Source organism: Corvus moneduloides, chromosome 6, assembly GCF_009650955.1.
Source record: "Corvus moneduloides isolate bCorMon1 chromosome 6, bCorMon1.pri, whole genome shotgun sequence".
Classification (NCBI taxonomy): domain Eukaryota; kingdom Metazoa; phylum Chordata; class Aves; order Passeriformes; family Corvidae; genus Corvus; species Corvus moneduloides.
The window spans coordinates 35587091-35605247 of NC_045481.1; the positions used below are offsets into that span (position 1 = coordinate 35587091).

Genomic DNA, 18157 nt, shown 5'->3' on the forward strand with positions numbered 1-18157 from the left:
GCAGTCCCCATGTGGGCTGTGGTAGCATGTCTGCTCCGCTCCTCATTTGCCACCGTATGAGCAGTCTGGAGACCTGCGTAGTTTTGCATTCAGGGCAGTGATGCAACAGAAGAGAAAATCTCTGCTGTTTCCATGGCAACTTGTGCGTCGGACCCTGGCTGGAGCGAGGCAGCAGGATGCTGTCAGTCCCTGCAGTCAGTGACTCCAGTAAACCACATCAAAGGAAAGCACCTACTCATATGCTCCCCCAAACATTTCTTGTTATTAGTATATGGGGACTATGGTGATTATATTACCAGAAGTGCAGCTCTAGATTTCCTGTTATAACTTTACTACTTCATATTTCAACCCATGCTGCTGCTTTGTTTTGATTCAGTCTTCTTTCCACAGATAGTCATTGCAGAGCACTTCAGGATTATCCATTCAAATCTTGCTGAGGATGGCGTGGTCAGATGCAGTTAGTACTAGGTGACTGGTGACCTGTAAAAAATGATCTGGGAGGCTCTATTCTGTCACTAGCTAGCAGATACCAGCAGCCCAAATGGCGCCAGCACCAATGCCTTCCCTTAGCAGCACTGTTAAAAGAACACAGGCACTAACTTCTTCCTTTTCTTCCCCAAAGTGGTGGTTCCTCCAATTCAGATCACACACTGAGAAACAGTGTGTAGATCATTCCATCCTACAGGTTTCCTGGCTGAAATGATCTTTGAATTTGTGTTTTTCTGTGCATAGATTTGCATATTTCATATGTTACACAAAAGCCACATCTAGTCAATAAATACTGTGTGGCAGAGGTGGTTTTTTTTGTTTGTTTGTTTTTGTTGTTGTTTTTTTTATTTTTACAAAAGTGTGACTTTCTTCACACCTCTGTTGTAATTCTGTGGCCGCTTGGTTTCCATTGGACTTTTATTTAAAATTCATATTGTCTTTTCATTGGATAATTATGATACTTTCCTACAATTTTAAAAAGCTTAACACTTCTGCTTACGGAACAAAGTAAATATTTGGTCTATTTTGGAGCTAGCCTTAGAAGGTTTTAATTAGAGCAGTTGTTCTTTAAATGGTGTAAGATCTCTCAAGCTGATTATATGCATATATGTGGCATCTTTGCCATAAAGGTAGAAAGCATGTGGGAGAAATGCAGCACTGTTCACAAGATACTTCTGTTATGATGCGTAGTGGAACAGAGTCCCAAGCATTTGCTGCTGTAATTACAGTAGCACAATCAATAAGCAAGAGTTTACTTTTTATTTTTACACAGCTTTCTAACATGCCAAAATAGCTTTCTCTTTTAAGCAATTATAGCTCATGTAGAATTTGATCTCATCGGGAGTTGTCTGTCAAAATGTTTTTAATGAAAAATTGAGTTTGCATAACACTTGACACATTGATGTCTTTTGCTTCTCACTGTTGACACTGATGGGCTAAAAAGCTCGATTTTTGGGGAGGGAGAAAATTGCATTAGTTCAGCTCATTTGGAGAATCTCTGTTTGCTGAATTAATTTGCTATGCTTTGTTTTTCTGCTGAATATTAAACCCTGTTTTCCAACTGTGCATATAGTGCCTGAGGGGAGTAGCTCCAGCTCTCATTTTCCATGACTACGTTTTCTTGTAACGCAGCCCAGGCCTGAGCTGGGGGCGCCATGCAGAGCTGACACTGTGGGCTGTGTTAGGGAGGCACGGTCTGCTCAAAAAACTGCTGCCTGGTACTTTCCAGACTCTGGTGTTGCACCTCAGCAGCTCAGTAAGCGTCACAGTTTTTCCCTAAGGTTTGTTTTGTATAATCCAATTGATGTGGTGAAACCTGTCCTTCCATGTGATGACTTGTGAGTAGATGCTCACTTTTGTGAAGCTCTAGCTGAATTAGCAGCAGCGTACAATTAATCAGGATAAATGCCTTGGTGGTTGTTCTTCACTGGTACCCTCCTATTCACAGCAGAGATATATAAATGCTAAAGCATGTTACCAGTTCCGAGGTAACATTATTAACTCTGTTTCACCATCCCATTCTGAAGATCACAGTTATTTTCTTTCCTCCCTGAAACACACTCCCAATTAAGTGAGATATGTGGCATACTCTGCCTGTATCTGAAATAAGCTCTGAAATTTTAAAAAGAGGCAGAGACGTCTCCCTCAGGAAGAGCGGAAGTTCCAGCAGTGGCCTGACTTCAGCCGTCACTGGGTGTTGGTCAGGTGGGAAGCAGCCAAACGGCCCTGCCAGCTGATGCATCCGTGCTCTGCTGCCACTTGGTTTTGCTGGGATTGTGAAAGGTTCTCAGAGATGGGGAATGTATCTTTTGTAGCTGTGTGGCATCTGCTATCCAAGACATTCCTACTCCTTCTTAGACATCTTTGAACTAAATCTCAGCACCCCTGTGTAGTTTGGTATTATCTCTGTTACGCAGGAGAGGAGACTTGGACAGAAGTAGATGATGCTGATTGCTGAAGGCCACACCACAGTTCTCTGGCAGAGCTGCTCTGCCACTTTCCATCATTGCCTCAGAGGCAAGGTTGTCCTTTCTCCCTTGAGGGTGCCAAAGGGAGCTGTATAGCCCTTATTTTTCAGCCTTTTCTTCTTATTTTTTGAGCAGAGTGAAATTGACTGGACCAGTGAAGCAAGCTGGCTTCAGGCATCTTGTCAAATTAACTTTCCTTGTTTGTGCATGTGTGGGCTGCATGGCAGGAGTCAGCAGGTGGAGAATGCACTGGCATGCTGATAGTGTCAGAGACACTTAGGGGAGTAAGACTTGGCACTGTGAGAAAGTGTCTCTTTTAAACTTATACTTCAGTGAAAAGATCAAATGTGCTTGTAATTATTGCCATCATGCTAGCTGATAACAGCCTGATCCTTTGCTCCATGTACCATCGAGCTCCCCCAGTATGCATGAGAGCTGTTGTTGGCCAGGTCAGAGAGGATGTTTGCAACTGCACAGTGTTCTCTCTAACCCTATATGTTTAATGTTGGCACTGATGAGTGATGCTTGGAGATTCTCCAGCCACAGGTTAGCTGGTGACAGGAGGCCCCAAGGGTAAGGTGGCTGCTGTGAGTAATCAGACAGGCACCTGGTACATCCTGAAATATTCACAAATAGGCAGCAGGAGCTTTCCTGCAGGGTCCAAGGGAATATGTACATCTAACTCAGATGCTAGAATTTGAAAAGGGCACTGTTTTCCTCATTAACTCACAAAGTAAAATGGCAAAATGGGACCGTGAGGGCCTCTGACATCATTATGTGGTCATCACTCAGTCTCATTGAACATGTTCAGCCAGGGAGCTCCATTAGCTGCTGGTGGCGTCTGGCTGTGGGGCTGTGGGAGGTGGGAACTGGTAGCTTTTCTTTTCCATGTGTAACTTGCCCTTCTCTCAGTATGTCACCTTCAAGGTCAACCTTGACCAGGACTCAGTGAGGCTGTGTGTGCTAACTTGAAGCAGAACCTTGCTTTACCTTGGTGCTGGAAGAAAGAAAAGCTACTGCAAAGTTAAGAGTCATTTTCCCTCTTATAATGGTAATGGGATGTTAGGTGACACTGACCCAGAGTTGCCAGGCTGTGGTTGTTACATTTGTTGTTGTATTATGTCACTTAGTTATTCTAATGCATCAACAAATGTAATCTTTTGTTCTCTCCTGCCCCAGAAAAAGGACTTCTCATCTTCCAGTGATAGACATCTTGGCTCTGACAGAAATTCAAGGTCTTCTACTTTGTGCCTTCAGCCTCCTTAGGCCAGCAAAAGTGCTGATAGTGGAAAAGAAGGTCTAATGAATGCTAGCAATATATACATTGAATTCCCAGCACATTCTGTGTAACAGAATATATTGGTAGCCTCTCATAAGCTACCTGCAGTAGTTTATGTCTCCACTAATGTGTTCCAGAAGCCAGAAGCCCTTTTCAATGCATCGAGAGTGGGATAATGAGGAATAAAAAACATTCTGGACAAATGTGAGGAGCAGAGATGTCAGCAACCAGTCAGGAGGAAAAGCAGATCTAGTTTGTTAGGCATACATTACAGTGTGTAGCTAACGGTGACAGCAGATACATGAATTCCTCTGGCTTTCTTGTGAAGATACTGACCCAGAATCCACTTGGAGAGAAGAATGACAGTTCCCTTTACAAAATCAGACTAGATTGAAATAGCAGTGACCCCCATCATAGAAAAAAAACCCAAAAAGCATTGCCCATTCTTACCACGACTTTTGTTGGGCAGAATTTAGTTCACTGAAGCTTGCTCATTTAGGAGAGATAAATGAAGAATGCTTTGTTGCACTTGTTTCTGCCTCCTAGCCTGATGAAATGAGCTGTCCAAGGACTCTCATTCCCTGTCTGCCAGAGAGGGAAGCCTAAGGGGTATTTAATGACATGCAGAAGCTGAAGAGAGAATCATTAGCACTCGAGTGTCTAGGTAACTCTCTTAAAAGTTAAGATTAAAAGCTTTCATGAAAGTGACCTTCACACTTCATGTTCCCTCTTTGCTTTTCTCTATGCTTGAAGCTCTAATGATCACTTTTTTTCTGCTTTGTCACTCTATCTCTTGTTTGTGAAACATTTCCATAGCTCAGCAGGAATTTGGATCCAGGGTGGTAATATCTGCAAGTGTTGGGTGGGTGCAAAACAAAGGATCTACAAAGGGTCAGATCTTCTCTTTGTAGCGAACTGAACAAAAACTGAAAACAGGTTGCCAGATACAGGTTTTTAATATTTTAATTAAAACTTGATTGTAACTTTAATAAAGGATTAAATGATTGTCAAATGTTTTTTTGAGTATGCCATGCTGTCCTCTTCAAGCAGTGCAGAAATTTGCTGGAGAGCACAAGAAAAGCGTGTTGGGAATGGAAAGAGTGTGTACAACCAGGGTCTTGTAATCCTGTGGGCTCTTGGGCAGCAGACTGAAAATTCTGGGCATGCTGTAGGAGGATGATATGTGTAGTCATGTCTGGATCAGATGAGAGAAAGGAAAGAACGGAGGTGTGGTATTTGAGTAGAAAGGAAAGGAGAAAAGAAACATCCAACAACTAGAAATAAGGAGAGCAGTAAGTGCCCCTAGTGTAGTCAGGCTAGAAGGCAAGAGTAAGAAGGAGCCTTTTGGGAAGGAGTTCTCTCTAGGGTAGCTTTGTTTATTTTTTATTTAAAAATGTAGTAGGTATTTGTAATTGTAGCTGAAACTGAAATTAATGACCCCATTTGAGACACCAGTGCCTGCCTGATTGCTTGAAATGTGGAATAGTTTACATAAAAATAATATGTCTTTCTTTTAAGCTAATTAAAGTTTTATTTTGCTTGAAATTGAACTTGGAGTGTTAATGGCATAAATCATGCTGGTGTTCCTCTAGCTTATAGTGAGCAAAAGAGTAAAAAGTTAATTTTCCTGCATTGAATTAATTATTTTATCTCATTTTTCATTCTGAACTTTTCATTCAAATAAAAAAAGAGAAAACAACAGTTTTACCAAACATTATTCTCATGATTCTTGAAGCCTCTAAGTGTTCCTTGGAGACATAGGGTACTCATAACACATTTCAAAATAGCTTCCTCCTAATATGCATGGAAAAATCTTTCTCTGATGTCAGCTGCAAGTACATACAGATGAAGACACATAAGTAGTTGGTAACACAGAGGGTTTTTCATTGCCTTGCGGAAGCAGTTCCTAGTCTGGCTGACCTTCTTGGATGAAGTCTAAGACTAAGAATGGAGTCAGGCTCTTTTCAATGGTGCCAAGCAATAGGGTAAGAGGCAGTAGGCAGAAACTGATGCATAGGAAGTTCCACCTGAACATGAGGAAAAGTTTTTTACTGTGTGGGTGACTGAGCACTGGAACAGATTGCCCGGAGAGGCTGTCCTGTCTCCCTCACCAGAGATACTCAAGAACCATCTAAATGCTATCCTGTGCCATGTGCTCTAGGATGACCTTGCTTGAGCAGGGAGGTTGGACCAGATCACCCACTGTGGTCCCCTTCAGCCTGACCCATTCTGAGATTTTGTGGCTCTTGGTCCACCCTTCACAGGTGACTGAGCTGCCCTGTCACCCGATAGGTCTGATGTTGGAGCACTGTAGCCTTGTAGGTCTGGGTTGCTAACAACTCTGATAACAAGTGATGCTGTCAGGCTCCTCTCAACAAAATGAAATGCTTTTTGTCCACTCTTTAGTGGAGCAGTTACTTTTCCAGATACCCTCTGGGTATCAGAGATGAGCAGTTACTTCTCCAGATATCCTCAGACTGGGAAAAAGCCCAATGCTTTGATCAGCAAACTCTGCATGAGGCTCTGGCAAAGGAGAAAAGGAGTATTAATTTTCATAGTGATTCGTTTGAGGGAAAGTATCGTTATTTTATCACAAATTAACTGTGTAAGTACCCAAAGCTCATGTAGTATGTTGAATATGTCAGGATATTTTCATCTTTGTGACTTCATTCCCACTGAGAATTTGTTCACGATGTGTTAAATTAAAAGTAATATATAAACAAGGTGTGAACAGTTCAGTTAAGTGGTAACCTGAGGTTAAAAACACAGTGATCAAATTCAGTGCCTGAAGTTGGCTGGGAGATTGTCTTACCACCTCGGGAAGACTTGAAATTAAACTTGTTTTGAAATGTAGGTGTTAAATCTGTGAAAAAAAACTCACTTGCGTATGTAAATGAAGTGGCTTCCCAGAGATGGAGAGAGCATGTTGAGCTCTTAGGCTGTGCCTGTAGGAGAGAGAGGGGCTGTGCTCCCATGGTGTAACCTCTCTGCTGTGGCTCTGTTCTGTAGCATCTGTGAGCAGGAAATCTTTAGGTAAAATCAGAGCTGTGCTCCCTGTCTGGCTGCCCTTGGCCACCTGTCAACAACAGTGGGTGGGGCTGTGCTGTTGACTGCTTGAGCTAACAGAGACAACAGCTTTGGGTCTATTTTTGTTGGGCTTCTGAGTCCTTATTAGCTTGAAGAGAGTTTTTGGAGATACTGAATTTCTGCACTGTGTTTATGTTCAGCTTTTTGTTCTCCCTGGCATTGCCTTCGAGTAAATGCATGGGGAGTAGCCTTAAAAGAAGCAAAAATCCCTTCCCATTTCAGAGTAAGCAGGAGGAGGGTTAAGCTCGTTCCCCCAGTAACTGGATCCTCTGATTGCCATGGCTTTTGAAGATGATCATGTTTTTTTCTGTATGTGGTGGATTATGTGTGTGCCTGGGAACTAAAAGGTAGCTTGGCTGTGGAAATCCAACAAGTTTTTCTCTACAATCATTTTGCTTTTGGTTATTTACTTTGTATGCTGACCATGGGCATGTACCATCCTAGCAAACAAAACGAGGCAGGGGAAGTCCTCCTGCAGCTGTTCCATCTTCCAATCTTCTCAAGCCATAAGCAGTTGGTGACTGTCTGGGACTCTTTGGAAAATGAAAGCTCTCCTAAGGTTATAGTATTGAGGATTCAAACAAACGTGGGAGCAGAGGGGAAAGTGGATTGGATGTGAACCTCCTTAAACTGGTTGAAGTGCAACCCAGTTCATCTGTGGAGCAAACAGCACCTTTCTATCACCACTGGTCAGCAAAAGAAGTGCAGTTGCAGTTGGATTGTCAGTATCTGACCACTGCCTTCAAAGTTAGTCTATGTTGTCTCATGGTTTCTGATCTCAGGGTTTGAATTTGGGCAGGTAGCTGTGTCTCTACCTGTGTTTGTGCAGTAATACACAATGGTGTATTTGAAGCCCATTCTACCAGCAGGGCTCCAAAGCACTCATGGTATATAAGCATTAAAGTCACCATATTGCATAAACCACCAAGTCTTCCCTTTCTTTTGACAGATTGAAGACATCGTTACAAGAATGCAGGATGACAAAACAGGTGGAGTTCCCATCCGCACTGTCAAGAGCTTTCTGTCCAAAATCCCCAGTGTCGTCACCGGTAAGAACCCCAGCTGGCAGAGAAGAGAATGTGAGCTGGTACTTGCTGGCTCTAAACAAACATACTAAAGCCACAGAAAAGAAGGAATGTGAGGAAAAAATGCCCCCCTCTGCTTAATTTTTCTATATGTCATTCTGTTACAGGCTGAAGTATTGAACAAAGGTGTCTTAGTTCTGTTTAGTAAACAAGCATTTATATTTCTTTGGAGTGAGTTATTAAAAAGTGTTATGTAGTTTTTGCGGCTATCAGAGTATGGCCAGTAAGTGTCATTCCCTATGACAGGGGAAGGACAATCTTAGAGAAGAGGTCAGGAAAGAAAGTTGAAATTGTTTCCTCACTCATACCCGGATTCTCTTACTGGACTTTGATCACAGGTAGAGGAATATGAAATACCTTCTATGCATGTGTGCTGCTTTGATAAAGCTCTATATACAAAAGTGTGGATGGTGCAGAAATGGGGAGTCAGAGTACAAAACCATTCCTCCATGTATTTCCAGACAGAGTATCTTCCAGTACAATGAAGATCTGTGCCATTGATAGGTGATGAGTTTATTCAGGGTGATGTAAATTGTATGGAGGCATTGTACTTGGGTTTCTGGTACCTGTTTTCACTGACTCAATTGTAGTATTGACTACAGTGTTACAAAACTACTATTTCCTCTCTCTCCACCAGAAGACTGTTGTCCAGTGTGAGATACCCAGCTACTCCTGAGATTTACAATGCTGTGTATCTTTGTAAAACAAATACAGTTTTCTGTTTTGCAGAGTCTCTTTCCAAATCAGACCAGATACATACACTAAGTCTGTTTAGAGAAGTTTCCCCTCCTGTTCTGAAAAATGAAGGGCATCGTTCTCTGTGACTGTGAGTTTGCTGCAGTAAAATTCAAATGGTCACTAAAAATGCAAAAGTTGCGTTGTTCCATATAGACAGCACCAAAAACTGAGAGAAGATGGGCAATTCAAAGGGACCTTTCTTGTTCTTGGGATTTTTATCCTTTTGTAATGTAATGGGGAAATACCTCTTGTCAACAGGGATGGTGGCAGTGCAGCTGCTGCCAAGCCATTGCAGAGGGGTGTATGTGAGCTGAAGGACTTAAAAATTTTTTTGCTGTAAAAATGGTTGGATTGAACGGAGTTTAAAGTTGTTTTGATTAATTCAAGAGTGTGTTTTGATTTCCTTGTACGTCCAGCTTAAGCTACGGGAATGGAATACAAATCTACACGGTTCTTGGGGATAATCAGGGAATATGGAAATTGGACTGACGTTTATACTTAAATGCATCTCAGTGTCAATTTCTTTTTATTGAGCAACAGGCTCTTCTGATTGAAATTGATTTCAGGGTGGTGACTCTCTAACTGGCAGTTGCACAGTTAGGGTTTTACAGTGGAAAAGAAACATGGCTCTAAAAGGAGATGTGAAAATTGCATTACTAAATTCCAGGTTATGGCTGGATCAAGTATGAACTAAGTGTTCCTGAAGGTTCCTGGGGAAAATAATCATTTATCTGATTTGAAAACCCCTTCCATAAGCTCAAGTCTGCAATACACAGACTTGATGTCTTAAGATTGACTCAGCTAAAAGAGGTTTCTGATATTCCAGTTAAAATTCATAGCATTATAAAGGTAATTGATCTAATCACCACGCCACCACGTGTTATTCAGAAGGAAACAGGAGGCCTCACAGCATTTTTAAACCATGGTTAGCAGCTCTCTGGTGTGATGAAAACTGCTCCCTTGCACTCAGTTTTGGAACAGCAGTTGCGATTGCATCATCTTGAAATGGCTAGTTTTCACAACACAAAGAATTGTGTAAAGATGAAGATAAAATAAGAACAAAACCTCTCTTCAAAGCCCATAGAAATTCTCAGATTTGGAGGGGAACAAGCTCAGTACCATTCCCTCCAGGTTATTTTAAGGCAGCTCCCTTGTGACACATGGACAGTGCATGAAGCCTCTGAGTTTGAAAAGTATGGGAAAGTAACAGCCCAGTGGAGAGCCCAAAGTTTTCGCCATTTGTTATTTGTCTTTTCAGAAGCGTAGAGGTGCCTATTTGTAGACCAAAACCAAAAGAAATGTATAAATGTTATCAGTGACTGTGATCGATTGGTGAAGAGACAGGAGCACCTACATTTGTATGGAAGCTGAGGACATGAGGTTTGTTCAGTCTGGGGAAGGAAAAGCTGTAGGGAATGAGAGAAGACAGGGTCAGATCCTTTCTCAGGAGTGCATGGTGAAAGTACCAAAGACAATGTACACAAGTTGCAGGGAAAGAAATCCCAACTATATTTGGATATAGGAAGAAAATTGTTCATGGTCAGAGCAGCTGAGCATGGGCCCAGTGTCCTGGAGAAGCTGTGGAACCAGTGGTTTGCAGCTGTTCAGAAACCCCTGGGCCTGGCTGAACTGAGCAGTCTGACCTAACTGTGCATTTGGCCTTGCTTTGCATGAAGGTTGGGCTAGGCAACCTTCAGAGGATCCTTCCAACCTGAATTACTCTTACGGTCATTGGACACTCAGTTTTAGTGCTTGTCTAATTCCACACAATGTCATGAACACAGGAGAAGAACTTGTATTTTCAAAAACTTCGTACCTCCTCTTGGGAAGAGCTCAATTCTAGACCATGGCATTCTCACACAGTTTTTATTTCTACCTGAAAAATGGAACAGCAACTCTGAGATGTGATTTACTTGGCAGGCTCACAGTGACTGTGATTAACAGGAATGTATTTTTGCTTGACACTTCTATTGTAATTGCTTTTCACAGGAGAAATATAAAATCTTAAAGGAAAATAAGTATTACAGGAGTGCCTTGATGCTCCAAACTGGCAGCTCTGTTTATAGTACAGTGAAGTGGGTGTTTGATTTAAAGTTTGAATACCAGGGAAAGAGCTGCTCATCTCTGTTTTGCTTTCATCTGTCCTGATGCCTTAGGTATGAATGAGGTATTGGGTAACACAAGGAGAAGGATCCTCAGGGAGTTATCAATAATGGCCCTTTCTTGACAACAGAAATCTGGGAAAAAGGATGAAAAACTTTTTTTGAATGTATGATGAGTCTGTGTGGGGTTGCTGTGCCAAAGACACATTTCAATCTGCATTGGAAGTAGACTTGTGTATCCCCTTCCCAGTCTTTTGACTCGAAGTAGGTCAGTCAAAGGAGCACACATCACACTCTTGTCTTCTTGGTTAAGTCTTCACTTTTACAGGCAAGCCATAGAGAGTGAAAGTAGGATGGGACCAGTCTGTGTGGCACCTGTGTGCGTGTGACAGACGTTGTCCAACGTTCAGAGTATGGAATGAAAAAATGCCTGAGGGCAGGGTTTGAGTAGTGCTGTGATCCGTGCCCAGAATGGGTTGTCAGCCAGTGCACATGATGGCAGTTGCTGCAATAAATGGAGTTGCACATTTGTCTTCTAGTGAGAAAGTTTTCTCAGTAAAGGTTTTGTTTCTGTAAATGAATTGTTAATTCTATTTTCCCAGTCATCAGACTCTTGTAGGAACATTTCATTATACTAACCAGCAACAAAACTGGCTTTCTCATCTTTTTTTTGATTTTCATATAATTGCATCTTAAAACTAACCTCATTTTTGGTAGGAGGACCAAACACATACAAATTTTCCTCCCACTGGTTCAGACTTGGTCTTATACAACATTGCCAAAACAAGTCAGAAAGAAGTCAGCACTGCAACAGCTGAGCTTTCCAGTACAAAAAGCCTCCTTCATGCTTCCCAATTTGCCCCACATTCCCAACCTCACTGTAGTGTCTCCTGGGTTTTTTGTACTGGCTGATCCTGTGTACCAGCATCTTTGTTACCGTAATCCAAGGGAGGCATGCAGTCTAAAATCTTTGCGCTATTCTGCCCTCCTCCCAAGAGGTTTTGATACAGCTTAGTTCTGATCCATACCCCATGACTTCAAACGTGGCTGTCCCCACAGCTCCATTCTGAATGATACCTCCTCCTCCCAGCAGCAGTCCCATGGCCGGTCCCTTGCTCGTGCTCTGCTCCTGACCCTCACCCCAGCACTCACTTGTCCCCTTGCTGTGCTCCCAGCGCTGCCTCTGTGCTGTGGGTGGATTGATGGATTGTGCCCTGCCTGTACTGGCTTGGATTGAGAGCTGCCACGCAAGCTTAGTGCACACAGCCCTGCCAGTGCATTTCACTCCTGTCCTGCCATGTCTTTCTTATATAAGCCATGGACCTCTCTCAGCAGAAAATGCCAATTTTACTGAAATGTGCCAGATGGCCTGTTGCTACTCGAGACTCATGAGCTAAACCAAGTTTAAACTGCTGTGTGTCTCTGTCTGAAGAAGCCGGCATGTGTCTTGGCAAATGCCTATGGAGTTGTCCCAGAACACATCAGAATGTCACTTACTCAAAGAAAGCACATTTGGATGGAATATGGAAATCCCACGGTGTTGTGAAAGAGAGACTTCATTATTGATAATGTTCCCTGATGATGTAGTTCAAAACAGACAAGTTCTGCTGGAGAACTTTGTACACCCATTGTGAACTGAGCTCCCTTGGGGCCAGTCTGAGGGTGTTGTCTTTTCCCTTCAGAGGAGCTGAAGCACACCTCTCATGCAGATATAGCAGCCAGAGGCCCAAGGGAGAAATAAGTTTCTCATGTCCAGAGTTTGAAAGGCCCCTGTTCAGGTGAACTGTACAGAAAAATGTTGTTGTGGCATGGGGAGCAGGCCTAGGACTGGAAATAGTGGTAAGAGCCAGCACCCATCACCTAGCAGGCTGCAAGGTTGAGTCTTGGCCAGAATGTTTGCTTTCTTAATGCTTCTCTTCTGGGGTAGAACTTGCCTTGGTGCTTTTTGGAAACTACTGTCACTGGGACCAAAGTCTCCATGAGCTTGACTACCAATAGGTTTGGCTTCCCTAGGCTGTCTGTCCAGCTGCTTGCATCACCTTAACACAGGGCTTTCACTGCAGGACTGAGTCTGATAAAGATTTCCTTCAGCATTTGGGTAGTTTCATTCTAGATATTTTGTCTTTGCTATGTAGTTTTGCTTTGAAAAATAGGACACTTGAAATGTGGAACTGACTCTATTTCAGGCAAAGTTAGTAGATGTAGATAGTCCCAAATCTAAACCAAGTTCAATCTTTTGCTAAGCATGAATGAGTCTATTTAGTTAAAATAAGCAACAAAAAAACACGGACAAACAAAAAAACCCCCCGAAATTTAAATCAATATCCAAGGTAATACTGGGTGTTTTCAGATTTGTGTAGGATATAAAGAACATGCTCATGGATTAAAATTGACATATGTTTATATGTACATACTGTATAATTTTTGATGGTTTTCCACATTTCTATAGAGCAGATGCTGCACAGTAAATTCAGCAGTTTAGCAATTGCTTGGTGGAAACTGGTTTGCCAAACACTGGTTGGACATACAGATCCATTTATTTCTCATTAAAAAATCAATTGTTCTGAGCAAGTTGCATTTAAACTAATTCAAGTCAAGACTGGGCTTCTTCATAACAACTTACATTTCCTTCTTTTATGCATCTCTTCAAATTGCACCCAATGGAAATGTAATCCCTCCATCCCTCAATAAGAAGTCTATTATTTCAAAGCTTCCATGAATCACGCAGCGTTAGACATGTCAGCAATTACATGAGTAGCACATGTCTTGCAATTATTTTTTTTTCCTGTAGTTTTCTCTTAAGCTCTCTACTTGCATGCCAGGAGACAAATTAACCCAGTTAAGGAGTCAAAGTCTTACGCTGTCTTCATCCTCAGCTCTGTCCTCCCTCCCTTTTTCTCCTTAACTGCATCCAGCTTCCTACCTTTCAAATGGTGAGAAGGATGAGGGAGGAAAAGATGAAAATCAGCTCCCTGAAGTGTAGCAATTTTGTGCCTGTTGTAACGATGCAAATCACCACCTTGTGAAGCAAAAGCTTGAAGGATTTGATTTCAGAGTACTAGGGGGATAGCAGATAGTTCAAATAGGACGTGGTTGTCAAATAAATAGGAGAAAGCCATTTTAAACAGTGGATATTCAATATATCTTTCTGTCCATCTGCACATGTGTACACCTAAATATATGTAAATAGTGCACAGTTTTTGGTAAGAGTAACCCTAAGAGCGGTAAGTGTTGCATGCTAGAAATAACCAAGGACAAGTTTCTGCATTTGTAGGTGCTGTGCAGAGCGAGGACTGCTAGTGTTTGTGTATCACTGCCCTCTGCTGCAACCAAGCTACAGCTCACATCATGCAGCTGCTCACCTTCCTCACAAGTGCTGTGTCTGTGTTGTGCTTTCCCAGCTCAGGGGGCATTCATTTGGTGCATTTTGTGTCCTGCTTGTTCCATCATAGTGGTCCTTCCTTGCTGTGTGGCGTAAACCCAGCCCAAATATTGGGGTACGTGTGACTTGGCAGCTGCTCTGAGCTTGGAGAGGAAGGATGGTTTTCACAGCTGGCTGTTGATGCTACTTCCATGTGTGTTGTTCGTAATTTTGCCATCCTCTTCAGGACTGCTAATCTCCAAAAAAGCATGCGTGTACATCACATGAAGCTTACATATCCCATAAAAAGTGTATGCTTGCACTATAGGATAAATCCTAAATCATTCAATAAAATTAACCATCACTTAAAATTACCAAAATTGAACACTCTTCATATGTTTCATATGACAGCACTTGAAAGTAGTCACACCTGAGATGAAAAATACTGGAGGAAGTGCACGTCACAGCAGGGGGTTGCATTAAAATCTGGCTTAGGCCACTGAAACACTTATGAAACCAGTCCTGAGGCTTTAGTATTATTTCAGTCAATAAAAAGGTTTCTTAAGTGCTAAAGTCCAGCATATTATGAGAAGTTTAACTTCTGTACATTAGAATTGTGAAGGTACTTTCTGGTCCTACTTGTCCTTGCTGTGATTTGAACCTCTGCATCTGTCAAGTGAAGCTATGCTGAATCACAAACTTAAATAATTATGCTGCTTGGATATTCCTGTGGCCAATAAAACTACAATGAAAAATCACCCAAACCACCAAATGGTCCAGCTGTATTTTTCTGCAGTGACTTGTCTGCTTTTTCCGGACAGCAGAGATGATGTCAAAAGGGAAAGTAAACCCAAGACAACCCTCCAGCCATGTGGGCAGAAACTAGAACACAAAATTATAATTCTTCTTATTGATGAGCATGATCATAAAAATTGCTGGAGTGGAAAGCAATAAATGAAAGCTATGAGCCTGGAACAAAGCAGATCTATTAAAAATGGCTTTATTTTTTTTTCCCCTACCAACATTTGCTTTTAGGCCTTTTCAATCTTTCAGTTGAGACTAAAAGCTGGAATAGAGACAGATTTCATGACAAATTACCTGCTGAATTCCAGTGTTTAAATGAATTGGTAATTCAGCCACAATAAATAAAAAAAAAATTGGATATTAAGAAGGGTCTTGTTGCTGACTGCATTTTTATTCTGAAACACAGCATTTAGCTGATGGAATATTGTGGCTAATGAATAAAGCATTAAAAAGAAAAGTCAACAATATTTCAATGCCTGTAGAAATACGTAGGGATGAATGATCAATGCTTTTCTGCATTCATCTCATCTTCAAAAGCATAGCTTTATTACAGAAGGTTGTTTCCAGATCTGAATGACACAGCAAAAGAGCAGAGATTAATTATAAGAACTGTGTGGCTTTGTTTTTTGGATGTGAGTGTTGAGCAGACTGCACTCAAGCTGCAGTACTTCACCTCTCCTGTCTTCACTTCATAGCAACCTGGGAGTTGTGTGGTGAAGGATCTACCAACACGGTTTTGTTTTTTCACACATCTTGCTTTGTTTCTGCCCTGCCTCCAGCATTCCTGTGGGCTGCAAAGCATCCGATTCACAGCAGAGCAGCTTTGCTCCCACTGTGCCCGAGAAGCCACATCCGCCCTGAGGAGCATGGGGGGATCTGACCCTTAGACAACCCAGTTTTACTTTGAGGTAGTGCAAAAGCAACAATATGTAAAAGCACAATGATAATCAATAGCAGTGTGAAGGCACAAATCTTTTGAGTGTAGATTGACAGCCCTTACTTTGAATCTGTTGCTCTAATTCAATGCTATTCCAACCATTAGAAAAATAACCCACTCACATTACTGGGTGAATACCTCTGCCTCTTTATTCCATGCATAGATTCTGTTCATTGTTATCTGGCATTCTTTGCCTTTTTTAAGTCAAAGTAATTTTCAGGGTATTATTTATTGAGGAGATTCTTACTTGCATTTTACCTAAAGAGTTTATTTTGCAAAAAACCTAAGAGTTTCTTCTAGGATTTAAATTTTCTGACTTTAATCAGTGTGTTGTTATAAAGAAATGCAGAAGTTAGCTTCTAAACTGTAATTATAGAAGTTAGCTTCTATACTGTAAAATGCAGAAGTTAGCTTCAATAACTGTAATTCCAGTCTCATAAATAATTTTTACATGTTAGATTTGATAGGTGAGTATTGTATGTTTGATATATCTCAGTTACCACACTAAAGTTACTATTAATGTAGCTCTTGGGGGTGAGGTGAAAAGGAAGGGATGGGTTTGCTTTTTTGCTTTAAATAGTACCAGGAATTACATAGACCACCAGCTTATTTTTACTAGCCATAAATAGCCAGAAATCACTGTAGCTGAAAGCTGCACTGGGCAGTGAGAATACATCTCCACAAGAGGCTGTAGGCCAAGGGGGTTGGCATAGTTCTAGATTGGACAAACTGTATGGCCTGGTTCATGTGGATACCCTGAATGGTCGATGAATAGCTTGTTTTATTCTGCCTGTTCCAGTAGAAATACACAGCTCTTTGGTCTGTTGTGTATTTGCACCTGAAAGCACCAAGAATTGGCTTTAGAACCTTCTATAAGAAAAAGGAAAGGGACAACAAAAAGCTTTCAGGCTTTCCATGTATATCTATTGCTATAAATATATACATTTGCATGTTTTCTTTGGGTTTTTTCTTCCTGCGTGGATAAATCTCTCAAAACTGCATGCTGGCTTCCCATGGATTTGTTTTGAGTATGGTGTGAACTGATGAGCTTGGATATTTTTGATGTATGATTCACTACCACATGCAGAGAAGAAAATTATATTTTGGTCCTGCAGAGCAATAAAACTAAGCAATTAGGTCTTCGTTCAGTTAATTCCTGTTTGATGGCTGGGTGCTTTGCTGGAAGAGAGTCTCAGGATTCAGCTCCATTGCAAGGTCACTTACACTGTAAGAATTTTCTCCATGTAGATACCTCCACAATATGGTCAGGATTGCAAACTAACTCTTACCTAGGAATGAGTAATAAAACTGACAGGAAACTTTGAGAAGTTGGTTAATGTAATACACTAATTATGTTCACAGGCAAAAAAATAACATAGGCTGATGAGGAAAGTCACGTGTTTCTAGCAGTGGAAGGTTTTACATCCAATTATTGTAGGGTATTGTGTGGTATTGCATAGAAATTCTATTATTCTTGAACCTATTTTATTGTGGATCGGATTGTCTCTCTTGGTCTTTTCCTTTTTTATTTTTTGGAAACTCAGTTGTGTGCTGGTTGATGCCAAAATGATTGTCAAATTCACCGAGTGACTAATTTCTGATGGGCTTTTTCTTGCATGATATTTTACTTTTGCCCTAGCTACTCAGTACGTTTCATTCCTATTTTCCTGAGTAGGTTTGACTGATGGGGAACCACACTTTTTAACAAATGAGATCTGCCAAATGTCCAGTGTTTTGTTGAATGTTGTCTGTTTTTCTCCTATCAGAGAGACAGTGACAGGTGAGCTTTCTAAGGAAGCAGTAGTGGCTATAGAAAATAAAAGTTACTGTGTTCTGCTAAAATTTTGATCACAAGGCTATCATTACTGAAGCAAATGAATTGGATAGTGGCCTGTTCATCAAAGATTATTTCTTTTGTCAAACAGAAAAAAACAGAATCTGAAGACTAAATCTTTTAAGATATGATTTGTAATTTTGCACTGTAGCATCTCATGTTCATCATTTACGTCATTGCTACATGGGTAGTGCATTATAATTTGATACTGTGTTTGTTTGGTTTTTTTGAGTAGGAAGAGTTGATTTTAGAGCTCCAAAGAGCATTGGGTTTTTGAAACAGGGGCTTGCTTTCTTGGAGAGCTGTAAAATTGTCTAGGTTTGACACACAGCTTCCCTGGCTCAAAGCCTCTTTACATTTGTAGATCTTATGAGACAGTATCCAATTTAAAAAATGCCTGGAGTAAAAAAAATCTTGCTGTCACCTTAAAAAAGTTACTGTCACCCTTCAAAAAGTAGTAACATGCCCTAAAGC

At 41.2% G+C, this 18157-nt stretch overlaps 1 protein-coding gene across 6 annotated transcripts in view; it reads left to right on the plus strand.

Annotated features, from left to right (window-relative positions):
• The first annotated feature begins 7767 nt into the window (after positions 1–7767).
• The window catches only part of RGS6 (regulator of G protein signaling 6), a 109327-nt gene continuing 98937 nt past the window's right edge, over positions 7768–18157 (plus strand). For all 6 annotated transcript variants that reach the window (XR_004240642.1, XR_004240643.1, XM_032111165.1 and 3 more), the window contains exon 1: positions 7768–7871. Coding sequence is in view for 4 of the 6 variants with exons in the window: in XM_032111164.1 (XP_031967055.1) it covers positions 7793–7871 (79 nt within the window). In the remaining 2 variants the exon portion in view is untranslated. The remainder of the gene's footprint in view (positions 7872–18157) is intronic.